This window comes from Lactuca saligna, chromosome 8, assembly GCF_052625555.1.
Source record: "Lactuca saligna cultivar CGN05327 chromosome 8, ASM5262555v1, whole genome shotgun sequence".
Lineage (NCBI taxonomy): Eukaryota > Viridiplantae > Streptophyta > Magnoliopsida > Asterales > Asteraceae > Lactuca > Lactuca saligna.
In genome coordinates, this window is record NC_136424.1 from 239,134,290 (window position 1) to 239,150,288 (window position 15,999).

General features: G+C 31.6%; 1 protein-coding gene and 1 long non-coding RNA gene across 9 annotated transcripts; one reads left to right on the forward strand and one right to left on the reverse strand.

Annotated features, from left to right (window-relative positions):
• Positions 1–393: 393 nt before the first annotated feature.
• Positions 394–6,512, reverse strand: LOC145009120 (uncharacterized). 8 transcript variants are annotated; one of them, XR_013663753.1, is made up of 8 exons: positions 6,230–6,512; positions 5,599–5,686; positions 4,777–4,805; positions 4,607–4,704; positions 4,401–4,447; positions 4,104–4,252; positions 576–4,021; positions 394–496 (listed from the first exon to the last, which is right to left on the reverse strand). It is a non-coding gene; the product is annotated as an uncharacterized LOC145009120 (long non-coding RNA). The 8 variants fall into 8 exon arrangements; XR_013663754.1 differs by having other exon boundaries at positions 1,904–4,021; positions 6,230–6,508; XR_013663756.1 differs by lacking the exon at positions 394–496 and having other exon boundaries at positions 3,754–4,021; positions 4,401–4,506; positions 6,230–6,499.
• An 8,153-nt stretch (positions 6,513–14,665) lies between these two features.
• LOC145010551 (calcium-binding protein CML38-like) lies at positions 14,666–15,088 on the forward strand. Its single transcript, XM_078969076.1, has one exon. It carries the CDS (start codon positions 14,666–14,668, stop codon positions 15,086–15,088), a length of 423 nt encoding a protein of 140 aa, XP_078825202.1.
• The last annotated feature ends 911 nt before the right edge of the window (positions 15,089–15,999 follow it).

Genomic DNA, 15,999 nt, shown 5'->3' on the forward strand with positions numbered 1-15,999 from the left:
AGCACCCTAGAGTGTGTGTGTAAGGTGTGGCCGATTTCTAAGAGTGTGTATACTCTCTCATAAAGTTTTCCAAGTTTGTGGTGATTTGTGATTTCTATTTGAGGCATTCACATTATTGGTGCTTGGCTCTTAAACTCCAAGGAATCAACACTCATCAAAAGGTATGTAATTCATCTAGTTCCTTTTATGTTTAAAAGTTCCCCATGCCATGCTAGATAAGTTATAAACCTTGGAAAACAAATTTTGCATGTATTTAGACAAACATAGATCCAAGGTTTATTAGGGTTGCATGTACACTTAGAAAGTGTTAGAATGCTCAAATCCCAACAGAAACATCCATAAATTTTACGCCAAATTCAAACTTTTTCAGTTATAAATAAAAATCAAATAGCATTGTTTTCAAATCATTTTCCATCAGAGTGTCCCAAAAAATCATAACATAAGGATGAGGAGCGGTACGGTCACGCCTTCACCTTTCCATGATCTCCTGAAGTACCTGAAACAATAAACTGAAAACTGTAAGCCCGAGGGCTTAGTGAGCTACCCCTAAAATACCAATACCACACTCACAATACCATATCAGTAATAATCAATCAATCAACTTGCATACTGGGCCATCGTCTTGACTGGACCGCCCTACCAGGCCTACAGTCTGCCTGAATCTATCCCGAGCCTTCGGAATGACTGGTCTGCCACGTGGGCCTACAGTCTCCCCGGACCGCTCATAGGGTATATTGGCCTTCAGCACAAAGCAGGACCGCCTTAACCCAACCACAAGCAAATAACCATGTGCGCATACTATCATATACAGGCATATATAAACATCAAACATATCTGTCACACTGATCATCAATCATAGAATTCTCCTATAACTAGAGTACCAACCTAGCAGGTCACTAACATACCAATTCCCACGAATCATAAGAGCATAACATACTGTCTACCCCGATCCCGATGTAACAGATCATAACCACATGTAGCATACCATAATAACAACTAAAGGGCCAGCCTTGGTGTCGTAGGCCCTATCGATATAGTGAGGATAACTCACCTCGCAAATGTCGACACGAAAGGTAAACTCCAACTCTCGGATCACTTGACATAGGCTCCACCACATATTATCATAGTACAAAATACTCATAAGTCCTTAACCTTATAAGGTACTCCATAACCCACTAGTCAACCCCTGGTCAAAGTCAAATTCCTTAGTCAAGGTCAACAGTCTATGTTGACCTTAACTCGCCGAGTACGCTTGGCTACTCGCCGAGTTCCCTGAAGTACATTCCAACTAGCCGAGTCATCGGAGTGACTCGTCGAGTTCCTTTAATTCTAAATCAAACTTTAAGGTCATCCGCCGAGTTCCCTCCTTGCGACTCGACGGATACACACTCATACATATCCAAGAGAAAACTCATCCGAATCACCGAATTGTTCTTCAACTCGTCGAGTCTTATGACAATCTTCATCGGACTCGCCGAGTTGTTCATCAACTCTTCGATTTCACGACCATTTTCATGTGACTAGCCGAGTCAACCCTATGACTCGCCGAGTCCATTCAGTCCTTTTTCCATACAAACTTGTTTTGAGCCATGCAACGGTTCCGACTCATATATCCAAGCTTCTAGGGCATGCTTATCACATAAAGTTGCAAAATTTACGTGCATGCATGGCTATAAAGGCTCTAAATGCCTATTTTAAGTTCTTAATGGAACTTCATGCTCAAGAGGGACCTTAATCACAACCAAGACTGTGACTTTATGCTTCTAGAATCCAAGGAGGGTCCAGATCTGAAGTTATAACTTCAGATCTAGCCCATAGCTCATCATACCAACTTGAAAATCCATAAAAAGCCCTAGAAACTCAACAAAAGGGAAAAAGGGAAGTAAGGTTGGCACTTTGATACCTCCAAAGGATTCTAGCTGAGGTAAATCCTGCTTCCCACTCCTTCCTTGCTTCAATTTCCATTGCACTCTTAGGTTTCTTCCTCCAAGCTTTAAACACCACACCAAGGTACACACACATGAATTAGGGTTTTAAGGGGCTCTCAAAGACTGTAAAGAGGACAAAGGAGGCTAAGGATCCTTTAAATAGAGGTGCAAACCCTGGGATTTTGGGTTTCCATTGCCACCTCCTGTTCACCGAGTCCCAACATGGACTCGTCGAGTAGGTCACTTAAAACGCGATCTCATCCAGCTGCTACTCAATGAGTAGGTCAACCAAATCGTCGAGTAGAGCTTAACCCAATAAATCTTATTTAAGCAATACCTGAGAATCATGACATTACAAATTGAATAGCTTCGGGGTGTTACGTCTTTACAGAATTCCTCTGTCGTCTTCTGGATCAGTCATTCTCCTTGGACTTTTCTCTGCCACTTGCTAAATAGTTTCCTAGGTTGCACACATTTAAAGTTTCTAAATGGGTAAGCCTAGGGCCTAGTGAGTTCGTGTTGCACATACATGTCTACCACTAAAAAAGCGAATAATTTCATCATATACTTTCAATAAATCATACAGTAAAACATATCATCTGATGACATAATTTAGGGGAACGATTAATTATCCAGAGAAAGAACCAATGGCTCGTTTCCCCTCCCCTTGGTACAACCTATCAATTGTATTAAAAAATTTTAAATATCCAATAAAAAGAGTATAATTCTCAATTCCCATCCTCGTCGATCACACACATCTATCATGCTCACGACGATTAAACAACCCACCCGTTCTCACTAAACATGTAATCCCAAAAAGACACACAATAGATAAACAAGTCAAAATAACATTTGCACACAACCATACTTATTATAAAATACACTGTAAATAAATAATTAAAAAAATGCATATAAATCACATGATAAACACTTATGTGTGAACAACCACAGAACACGAAAAACTCACAATGTTGGCGTTAGGTCTTAACCGAATCTTGTCACGCCACAATCCACAATCCTAGAAAACATCATATGTGTCCGTTTTGGTTCCACTATCCATGTGTCTCGGTTGGGCAACCGATAATTATTCAATTATGTTAATCTAAACGGTGAAAATATTTTTTTGTAAAAGTATTTTTCTTTCTTCTTTTTAGCCTTACATTTCCAAAATAAGGTTTCATCCTTAAAATTAAAAAATCAAGCCAAAACAGTGAAACATTTAAATATCGAGACTTATGGTTTAAGGTTAATAATAAAACTAACATTAATAAAAATTTATCAAAATGTTAAGACTATAGGGACCATTCTTGAAAATGTCAGTTTTCAATTCGAAACCAGAAGGAATTAGCTGCGCCTTTGGCGCCTTGTTTTTTTTTTTTTTTTTTTTTTTTTCTCTCGTTATTTTAGGGTGTAGTAAATAAGAAAACATATTGTAATTTTTGTGAAAGGATATTACATATACGGATGGCTTGTTCTTGTGAAGGCAGCAAAAGATTATTTATGTGAACATTGAAAAGCAAGATACTTGAAAGCAACAAAAGATTGATTATGCGAATAGTTCAAAATATAAATGGTTTTCTAAAAAATCAAATATAAGATAATAACTTTTTAGTATAAAAAATATATTGAATTTTCATCATCCCCTATGACCAATGTGGCCTCGATCACTTAAAAGTAAAACAGATGGCCAATTTTCATGAATTTAAATAATTAGGCCTCAATGTTATCATATTTTAAGTGTATGGGATTGTCAGGGTCAACTATTGTTTGGGCTAGGCCTACTACCTAAGCAAACCAAATTTTGTGGAACAACAATCTTAGGATATTAAGATAATAGAAGGAATTCTATTGCGCCGTTGGTGATGGTTTGAACAATGTTAGAAGATAAAAAGATGGAAATAATTTTTTGAACACAAAATACGAAGAACGGAATGGTCCATTAAATGCCATTTGGCAACAAAATGAATAATTTTCATTCATTCCTTCATACCATTCTTGTTGGACGGCTACCACTATAAAAAAACCCAATAAAGCATACCAACCCTCCACTATTGATTTGTTGCTTGAAAATGAGACCTGAATTATGGTGATGGCTGAAAGGACGTTATTAGGCATAAGCAATGTGTACAATTCAATTTTTTTTGTGTGTTATTAAAATTGAGTAATAGTACTTACATGATTCCATTTCTTACCCACATGACTCTTTGGATAGATCATCGCATGTTATTAATAGTTACCAATGAGCAACTCCTGACACCAGGTAACTCTTCACCAAATTCTTTCAAAATCGATTACTTATTCCACTTTTCCGACCAAAACACCACCTACATCCACAGGATGAAAATCAAATATCAACATCAGGGAACCTATTATGAATAAATAAATAAATAAATATTCATGTACCAGAAACATCATGGTAGAAGGGATTTGTTATACATTACCATCTAACATCACATTTTTTTCTTATCTTACCTTGTGGTAACCCAAGGTTTTACTTAATGGGTGATTTGGCATCTTACCTGACATGTAGATTGATCAGTTAGCATAATCTTCTTCTTCCTATAGATAGACTCTTTAACTCAAACACAAACCATAAAAGATACAATTGTTGGTAAGGGCAAAATGGTCTAACTATTGGCAAGGAAAAAATAGTCAAATTAAATGTAAATTTCTCTTACCAGCAAAGCACAGGTAGAAATGAACCATCAAGTGAACAGGCTAATCCTCTGAAGAAATATAGGAGTGTCTCATTATGGAAAAGTTGGCGTTTATCCGACTGCAATTATATCCAACTGTAAGAAAATAAAAATAAAAAAGTATGTACTAAGATCTCTTTCTGAGGTCTGACCTTGACTCATTCAACCGCTTGTGGTTCCACTTTTGCAAGAACATGTCGACATACATAATTAAAATGATCACAAAATAATTTCATTAGTGATTATTCAGAAAAAAAATAATATTAAATAACACCGAGTTAGATAGGCCAATAGAATACAATTGACAGTTACATGAGTGAAGGCGAAATCATCAAAAATTCATGCCAACAAATCGATGTTTCCATAAAATTCCACAGAATTTAGTGTATTAGTAGAAAATAATGAGATACTATATAACAATCACAAAAATATAATATATTAAATCTCTACAATTCAAATATTACTTCTTACTAACCAGAAAATAATTAAAAATGATTACTAACCTAAATTTAATAAATCTAATCGATTATAAGCTAAGGACTTAGAAATTCAATTCACAGACACAAAATCAAAGTAAAAAGAGAACAAAATGTTAGTATAGGATAAAATGGAATGAAGTTACACAATATTATTATTCTATCAAAGTGTAAAGTTCAATTTTCTACTGAAAAGAAGTTATAATCCATATCAACTGTAAAGTTGGAAAGTGAAATCCAATTGAGAAAGATAGTCAAAGCACAAATTTTTTTTTGGCAGAGCTAGACTAATAAGATATAGAATCATAAATTTGAAGCTTACCAGACACATTATACATTATGTTTGTTCATTGAATGATTTTATCAAACAGTTAATAAGCATAGTAAAAAACCCATACATAATTAAGCTTCACAAAAGATAAAATTTTCCTTTTGCATCCTACAAAATCATTAATTCATATCATATAATAGAATTTCTACTTAGGGCTTAGAACTTACCTTGAATAAGATGAAGTAGAGCAACAACATTCACCTCACATTCGTTGACTTCATCAATATCAAAGCTCGAGCTCTATTTGTGCTTTTCCTACAAAAGTTGCACATTCTTCGACTTATAACCAAAAAGGAAATAGGTAAAATGATATTTCATCATAATTAAATTAATTTGCATTTCTTTCAAAGGTTCAAACTTTGAGTTCAACATTGATATGAATTCTAAATTTTCCAAACCAAATTTGCAAAAACAAAGGGATAATTTCTTTTTCATCTATAGACAATTAGGTAAAGAATTAACGATCAGGGTTATGCCAATTGACAAACATAAAATGGATTTTTGGGTCTCTGTTCCTGAAGTTTATGAGAAAGATGAAGACAATCCTTAAATTTTTACCTCATGAAAACTATTTGAGAATTAGTACAAACAATTTTGAAGGAATTCACATCTGTGAACAAAAATTAGCATACAAATAGTCATAGATGAATATACATAGACACAATGACATATACATAAAGTCACAAACAGATGCATAAACACTATCATCTAATATTTTTGGAAAATCAAATATTTATGCATCAAGAAGCAGGAAAAAATAAGTTGAAAACCCTCCTAGAATGGATTTGTAATACATACTTTTAAGATAGTAATTAACGGTGTGCATCGCCCACTGAAGCCCATAAAGCCTCATCCATCGTTGTATTTCAAGTAGTCGGTGTAAAACTAAGAAAGAGGAGAAGGTGCGCCGGTGGTTGCGAGCAGGGGTGCATATGGTGATAAGAACACAACACCGGAAGAGGAAAAATGAGTAAAGAAGAAAGAAATAAGAAATAAGAAAAAGAAAACGAAATACTACTAGACGAGGAGGGTGGCAAGGCGACCAAAATGGATAAGAAGGCAAAGAAAAATGAGAAGTATTGGAGCGTTTTAAAGAGAAGAAAAACTGCGGCCACCAAAATGGATAAGAAGGAAAAGAAAAGAGATAACTATTGGGGCGCTTTTATTAGAAGTTAAACTTCAGTGGCAAAAAAAAAAAAGAAAGAAATATACTACAGATAAGCATTTTAAGAATTTATAGTATATCTACCTCTTCAAATAAAGACAACCTTTAATATGCCACATGTCCCCTTTCTACATTGCTAACCTGCCACGTGTCATTTTCTAATATAATCATAAATCTAAAATTAAATTAAATTTAAAATATTGCATAAATGTAGAAAAAATCCTGATTTTGTTTTCAACTTACTGCATTTTTCGGATTCATATAACATTCATTCAAATTAAAATTCCATGTTTTTTTGGAAATAATAACAACTTACTTTCAATTTCATAGACTACAAATCTTATCTTTTTTTAAACTCTTTTCAAGATTTATATGAATCCCAAATAATCAGGAATTTCAAAATAATATTCTCACTCCATTTATATTGTGTTTTCTTATCTTCAACATTCGTTCCCATTATCAATTTTTATTTTGCTTTCTCATCTTCAATATTACGATTTTTGCATAGTCTCAACATAACAAATCTGGTTAGTTCATATTCATAACCCAAAATTTATTACCTTTTTGTGAAAATACATTAATACCAATACAGTTCTGTTTGCTAAAAGCATTTGTTGTGAAATCATCATTCCTTATTTCAGTTTTGATGTTCTTTGAAGTGTAACTGATCATCATCAAATTCTTCCAATCCATTCATTATAAAGTCGGAATATGATGAGGTTGTAACGACATATATGAATTTGGCTGAACATATTTGGCTATTAGTTTAACTAAATTCATAATTTTAGAAAAATATTACTTATTTTGTTTTTTGTTGCGAATGAGCAAGGCTTCTTATGTCATTTGTCTTTTCCATTTACATACTGCAATCTTCAAAATGTTTTATATAGGATTTTGTGTAATTAAATCAAACAATTTGGTTTTTGTATTTCTTTCACTGTTTTTATTGATTTTTAATATGGTTTAAATGTTAATAATTTCAAATATCACTTTACTAATTATATATACTTTTTGTTATATTGAAGTTAAAAAACTTTGTATTTGGTTTTTCTAATGCCTTTATTTATCTTTTCATAGTTAATTTGAATGGTATTTCGGGAATTTACTTAAAATTATCAAACCAAAATGTAAAGTTTCATAGGATAGAGAACACGTAGTACTAACTTTATTGATTCATAGCTGGAGGGCAAAAAGGGCTAATGGGTGACATTTTCCTGGTTGTGTTTGACAGAAAATGGTCCCAATGGTATTTTAGTCTTTAATTGACATTTTTTTTGTCATGTCTAACAAATAACTGCTATTCTAAACATTTTTTCCATTATACCTTTTTTTGTGTATGGTTCTTATTGTTGGATTAGTGTTTAAGTCCATAACTATTTTGGTATGTACTTGACCCGATGGTGCATGGTCCTTTTGGGTTGCCTTCACCAAAGCAACTTGATAGGATGATTTATGGAGAGTAAGGATTAAATATGATTTATTAATATATTATGGGAATAATATATTAAAGGAGAAATCATATTGTTTAATTAATATTAGTCATATAATTAATTGGTAATTAGTTTTGTGATTAAAAGAGATTAATTAAACTTAAGGGACTGGAATTGTAATTATAAGATAATTATAATTTGGGCCATGGATTGCCTTGTATTAAGGGATGGACGAATTCTAATGGGAAACCCATAAGGAAATCGTCCATGGGCTTGATAAAAGGAGTCTATCGGTTGCTTAGGGCTTAAGCATCCAGATTAGGGTTTCCTTGTTAGATAACCCTAATAGCCCAACTATATAAAGACCCCTTAAGGCTCAAAAACGTGGCTAAGCTTCTTGTAAGGGTTTCTACACGTTTTTGGCAACCTCCATCCTTTCTCCTCTTCATCCTCTTGCTTATGGTGTTTGTAAACCATTAGAGGAGTGACACTTGTGACTCTAAGCCTTCCAAAGTCATTACAAGGAGATTTGGGATTGTTATTGCTACATAACAATCAAGGTATGTTCTAAACCTAATTACATGTTAATATGATTACTTACATGCTAGAATTAGGGTTTATAGTCTTGGATTCAAAGCATGTACAATAGAGAAACCTAGATCCAAGCATTAGGGTTTGTATGAGCACATAGGATGTCTTATGACCAAAACCCATCACTTATACCATGTGATTACTCCATATTTTGAGATTGTTACAACATAAGGTACTACTGTAAATGGTTGTTATAATAACTATGTTGGAAAATCTTTTCAATAGTTGGGTCTTAGTTTTTATTTATCTAAATAGAACTTGTAATTCCCTTTTCAAGTTAAAAACTTTGTAGTTGGTTTTTCTAATGCCCTTTAATTATCTTTCATAGTTAATTGAAAACTTTACATTTTTACCCTTGTGAGCTATAGTTTGAAAGTATATTGTCATTTCATGTACAATACACCTCTACTTGGACAATTTACATTCGGTTTTTACAGCAACCATCTTTGTCATACATTTACATGTGTGTACCATATAATGAGAATCCTATCACCTACCTTTTATTTGGTTTGTCTGTATTTCACAAATTACCAAGGGTTATGATATATATGGTTTTTGTTTACAAACTTTAGGTTTTTATAGTTATTGCTTTAGGAACTCTCAAATTAGTTAGTAGTAATATTAAATTAGAGAAAAGATGCAAAGTTTATAGGGTTAGCAAATTATTGTACATTTGTTTTTTAATTTTTTTTTATTCTTAATTTGTACCAATTAAATCACATATGTTATATTAATAGCAACGTACTTTATCTAAAGAATCCTAACATAAAGTAAAAGATTTTTAGTGAAATCAATTATTTTTACCTTTTTGGTCATTTTGGTGATTTTTACCTTTTTTTTGTTTTTTTTTGTTTTTTGTTTGTTTGTTTGTTTTTTTGTTTTTTTTTTTTTTGTTTTTGTTTTTTTTTTTGTTTTGTTTTGTTTTGTTTTGTTTTTTTTTTTTTGCATATAATAGCATCCTATTTTTATTTTTCGTTTTATTTTTTGTTTTTTAGTTTTGGTACAGGGAAAAAATCTTAGTGACGATGTCCATGTTTTAAATAAATTTAAAGAAATGGTTCCTGATTAATTAAATAAGTATAAAAAATACCATTTTATAGGTTTGCTCAATTTGTTAAATTTGAAATTTTTTATTCCTTTTTAATTATTTTTGGAAAAAATAACAATTTTAACATTTTTTTCAATTTGACATTTTGAGAAATTTTGTTCATTTTGGTCATTTTGACATGTTAAAAGGTAACAAAAAAGAAAACTCATACTAATATGAAACACCTAAAAAAGAAAAAATAGAGGTTTTATTGTGGTTCCATTGATCATTTTGAATTTTTGGACAATATTGTCATTCTATTTAAAAACAAAAAAAGTAAAGAGAGTGAATAAGTTTATATAAAGTGAAGACACAGGAAGAGATTTACTGTTTGATCGACCCATAACTTCTTCTTTATCTATAGACATCAATGGATGACAAAATTACAATCTCTTTTTCTTCTTTTTCAACTCTCCATTTTCTTTGACTTGCATATGGACCATTTATGTTTACACATTGACCCTTACTGTATATGTTGTATCAAAAACAAAATAAAAAAGGATGAACAAATTGAAACCTAATTAATTGGAGACAAATAATTGAAGGGTATTTCGGGAATTTATTTAAAATTATCAAACAAAAATGTAAAGTTTCATAGGATAGAGAACACGTAGTACTGATAAGCACTAGACTTTATTGATTAATAGTTGGCGGGCAAAATGGGCAAATGGGTGACATTTTCCTAGTTGGATAGAAAATGGTCTATGTTGAACTTTTAAGTTTATTTTTTAAAAGCAAATAAAATTGTACTTACTTACATCCACAATTTAATGCTTTTTTACATTTATTAATTTTTTTGTTCTATATAAAATTTTGAACTTACCTTATGATTTACATGGGTTATAACCTAGTATGATGAATAAATAAAAAGGACATCGTTGTTACAAGGAAACTAATCTTTTTTTCAAAGTCATTCAAAAGTAAAAAGAAATGCACACGTTTTGACAAGTGGGCTTCCACCATTTTTTGTTTATTATCACCACATTTAATTATTAGTATTTTTTACAACCTGGTCCTTTGCTACTCGCCCAAATTGAGCCTGAATCCATTTTTTCTTTACCCAACACTTCTATTTTTTCCCTACCATTTTTGGACCTCACAGAGCTAAATAATATCAAATAAATTCGTAAAATAATATCAAATAAATTCGTAAAATCATCATTAGGTATCTCCACTTCTTATCATTAACTATCTATAAATAACTAGGTTATAACCCGTGAAAACCACGATCAGTATCACTAAAATAATTATATTAAACAAAAATAATAATAAATGTTAAAAAAAGAATATTAGTGTATTATCGTGTGTAAGTAACTATAAATTAATTTGTTAAGTTTATCACATATTTCGAGAATGTTATTAGGATATGATTTTGAATTTTCAAATTTTGAATTAATGTTGATTTGTTAGCAAAATAAAAAAATCATTGAAAATGCCACATGTCAAAAGACATGCTAAAAATGGATATTTGGCAATTTTATTTTTCATTTATTAGAATAGATTTTCAGAATTTTGCTCAAATCAAGATGGTTTTTAGCCTTTTGTTAGAATAGATTTTCAGAATCTTGTTCAAATCAAAATGATTCTTAGTTTTTTATACCAAAAATTTAAACACTTTAAATTTTTGTAAATTAAACTACTACCGACCCAAATAGAGACATTAGGTGGAACAAAATCGTGTAAAATGTGTATACAAACATTTATAACGACAGTAACAAGCCTAAGTTTGTGGAACATACCAAAATTTCGAGAAAAATACTGAAAATCATCACCAACCTATTCCTCCGATTTCTTCCTCATTTCTTCACTGTTTTCAAAAATTGTAGCGGGGTTTTCATAGGGTTTTCTGAGTTTTATATAGTGCCTAATTCTTTCAGTTATCAGCCACTAAAACGTCCATATTTAATTAATTATTATAGGTGATGGTCTTGAGAGTTTAAACCTTATTATTTTCCCTAATTAAACATAATTTTTATTTCTAGAGAAGTGATATATATATATATATATATATATATATATATATATATATATATATATATATATATATATATATATATATATATATATATATATATACTCGGTTTTCAGCTTTTTTATTTTTTGTCTTTTTTTATTTTCTTTGTTTTTTTTTCTTAAAAGTTTTTAAAATCTTTTGTTTTTTCATATACTTTATTTTTTTTAATGCCTTTACTACATACTTCAAGATACTAGTGTTTTTATTTATTTTTGTTTTTAGTTTTTGATTGTTTTTGTTTTTGTTTTTTTTTTTTTTTAAATTTTAAACTAAATATCTATTCGAGTTTTAATTTTTAACCGTTATAAAAGTTTTTAAATAATATAAATGTTAAGGATCATAATATTCTCCGTTTCGAATTAAGTGTCTAAGCCCATAACTATAATTGATATGTACTTGATCCGATAGTAACATGGTCGTCTTTTGGGTTGCCTTCACGATAGCAACTTGATTGGATGAATTATGATGAAAGAGATTAATTGTGGTTTATTAATATATATTCTATGAATAATAAATTAATTGAGAAATCATATTATTTAATTAGTATTGATCAAAAATTAATTTGGAATTAATTTGGTGATCTAAAGAGACTAATTGAATTAAGGAGACTATATTGCAGTTATATGATAGTTTCCAAGTTGGGCTTACGGATCCCTAAGAAGGGATGGATGAAATCCTATGTATAGCCCACATAGATTTCATCCATAAGAGGCCTTCTGGAAGGATCTACTGGATTGCTTAAGACCTAAGCAGGGAATTAGGGTTTCAGTCAAATACCTTAATTGCACAACTATATAAAGACCCCATGACACCTTGAAATCGGCCACTTGCTTCTAAGAGAATACCCTAGCCAATTTTTAGTCTCCTAACCTCTCTTATATTCTTCCAACTTGCTACTTGGTGTTTGTGACTCACTGGAGGTGCAATAATTGAGGCACTAAGCTCTTGAAGGTCAAGATCTACAAGCTACAAGGAAAAGGTATTCTTCTAACTTTGTTTTATGTTACAAATTCCAAAACATTTATGCTAGTTAGGGTTCATGCTTTGGATGATTTGATTTGCATGCGTATATATATATATATATATATATATATATATATGTGTGTGTGTGTGTGTGTGTGCGCGCGTGATTTTGATAGGTTTCATCGAGTCAATGATTTTGATAATGATTATTTCCAATGGTAGTTTGTGTTTCGCTAAATCAATCTTCGTAAATGGTACCCTCTTTAAAAATAATCGCCACCATCGACCTGGTAACGACGTAGTTCCAATCCTACCTTCATCCCCATAAAACCGCCCATCAACGGTTTTGAGTGTAAATTATTGGAAATTGTGATGATGGTGCGGCTGTTTTAGGGCTCCATTCTTTTTCTTAGGCTGTATTCTTGAACTCAAATCTATGACCCTGACGTGGATATGGTGATGATGGTAGAGTTGTTTTTGGTTTTTTAACGAAGGTGTAGTAGATGACATTTATAGTGGCTGAAGGGGGTAACTGTTGTAGTGGTGTTAATGGGAGAGAGATAATTGTAGGTTTTGTCTTGTGGATTCTAACTTTTGTGCAGGGTTGAAGATGGGTGTGTGAGAACAAAGATCGGATTACTTGGGGACAAGGTTTGAAAACTCAAACCTTGAGTTAATGCTTAAGATCAATTTCTGCTTATGATTAAGTGTTCCAGTCAAGTATGACAAGACCAGTCGTGACTAAAGATGAGAATCAACAAAGTACTTCAAGTATTAAATATGGAACTATGAGTATAATCAAGGTAAAGACAATAAATGAACAAGTAGAATGTTTGAAAGACTTTGATATGAGAGAAAAGTGAAAGTGAGTTAAAGTGAAAATGTGCTATCATTGGAAGAACAGTCCGTCTACTATTTTTGTCATTAATCACTCATTATATAGGAAAAGGAGGTACAATGTACAGACCGAAGTGCATACAAAGGATTGGATAAACAAGTTAGTTCTCACACTTCAACTTCCATCTCTAACCACAAACTTATTTCGTATCTCAACCCACTTCGGACTCAAGACATACTTCAAAATTCCAAGGATTAGAGATTGCTAGAGGTTCACTTTCAGGTTCTAACAGGGTGAAGGTGAGAATGGTTGTAATTTGGTGGTTTGTGGAGGAATAAGGGTGGTGTTTGTAAGTGGGGATAGGGTGGTATTGGAGATGAATTTTTGAAAGTACATACCATGTGTGTTGGTTTATGACTTTTGTTCATCTATTTCATCATGGGCAACCGGTTTACATATTTGTTTTTGTCCAAAGTGGCGTTATAGACCCGTCAAAATACACCTTATATCCCATAGAACAACAAAGAAAGTTCAGGATTGATTAGACCAATTTTGAAAATATTATACGGCTAAAATACGATTTCTTTTAATGGCAAAAATGTCTTGATATAAAAGAAGCTTATAAATAATACATTTATATTACATACTCACTGTTTCACGAATATTTTTTATTGAAAGAACCTAACCGATATTTTAGTATAAAATTATATTGCATGACCAACAAAATATACTCACTAGTATTTCAAAATTTATATTTTACAATCATAATTTCGTATTGAAAGAAACCAAAAGGAAACGTATCCTCGGGAATAAATGTCATTTTTTTTAACGGCAAAAATAATAAATGTCATTATTGAAGACTTAAGTTGCGTGTTGGAGTGATTTCTCTGCAATTACCTTGCTGTTTCATTACAAGGTATCAAAATCCGTGTAGTAACCGCTTGAAATTTCATACACAATTCGATTTCATTTCGTTTCTGCATCAAATTCATCATGCATGTGTATTAATTCAAAATTCGAAGCATCGTGGTTGAGTAATATATAAATCGATTCACCAATACCCTCAAGAACATCAATTCTCCACATCATCAGTGATACATTCACATTGCTTCATCGTGTCCCAACTCACACAACAGAAAATCAATCATGATCAAATCAAGCGATTACAAACGCGTATTTGATCACTTCGACATAGATGGCAACGGCATGATATCTCCATCAGAGCTGCAACACGGTGTTGGATTGATCTGGAACGAGGAGATTTTACTCGAAGAGGTAGAAGTTGTTGTGGAATCGACACAGGGAAACAACAGGCAATTAGGGTTTGAAGATTTTGTTAGTTTAATGGAAAGCGAGAAGGAAGATGAGAAGCTTGAGGACTTGAGCAAAGCGTTCAGAATGTATGAAATGGATGGAACTGATTGCATAACTCCCACGAGTTTAAACCGGATGCTAAATCGACTCGGTGAGTCGAGAAGTGTGGATGAGTGTGCTGGGATGATAAGTCGGTTTGATCTTAATGGTGATGGAGTTCTTAACTTTGATGAATTCAAACAAATGATGCTTTGAGACTTTACATCGTTTCATTTAATTTCGTATGATTCTTATTTTATGGAGTCCAAGATGTAAACATGAATTCAACATTCATATATAAGTATAATAAGAAATTAACAAAATAGATTGTTTAAACGTATTTGAAATAGCATGTTGTAGGATAAAACCTCACATTTTTCTTTCTAAAAGTAGGATTGATCCTTGGGTAAGCTTCGTCTTGTATCATCAATAATGATTACAATTGATGCAATTAGGCTTATAAACCGGTATGATTGGCAATATTTTGTTTTTAATCAAAAACTTTATACAAGAAATCATCGTTATCATCAAGTTGTTACCAAAAGCTTTACTTTAGGTGATGTTTGATATATAGAAATGACAAGAGCTATTTACTTTTAAGGTGATGTTTGGTATATGGAAAAACGAAATGACCAGAAGTGGATCGGAGTGGAGTAAACAAAACTAGAGAAATTACTTGTATCTTGTTTGGTAACACAAAAAGAAAAAAGAAAAACAAAAAAGAAAGGATAATCTAAATTACAATACTGTTTTTGTTGGATTCTTTTTAGATTGTTCCTAATAATTTTATAAAATACTTACTATGGATTTTCTAATATATGCCCTAAAGACACATATAATAAGCATTAATTGATGATATATATTACCATAATTAATTATAAAATACATTAATAATAAGAAATATTACCATAATTAAATGTGAAGTGCATTAATAATTTCCATAATAAATGTATTTCAAATTTAATTATGTTAATATTTTTCATAATTAATACTTGTGTGCTCTTAGGGTACATATTAGAAAATCCCATTTACTATATACAAAATATTTCTTATAATGTTATAATAAGAAATCTATTTCAACATACTTATGCAAACGAGAAAGTACGAGTTTTTTTTTTTTTTTTTTT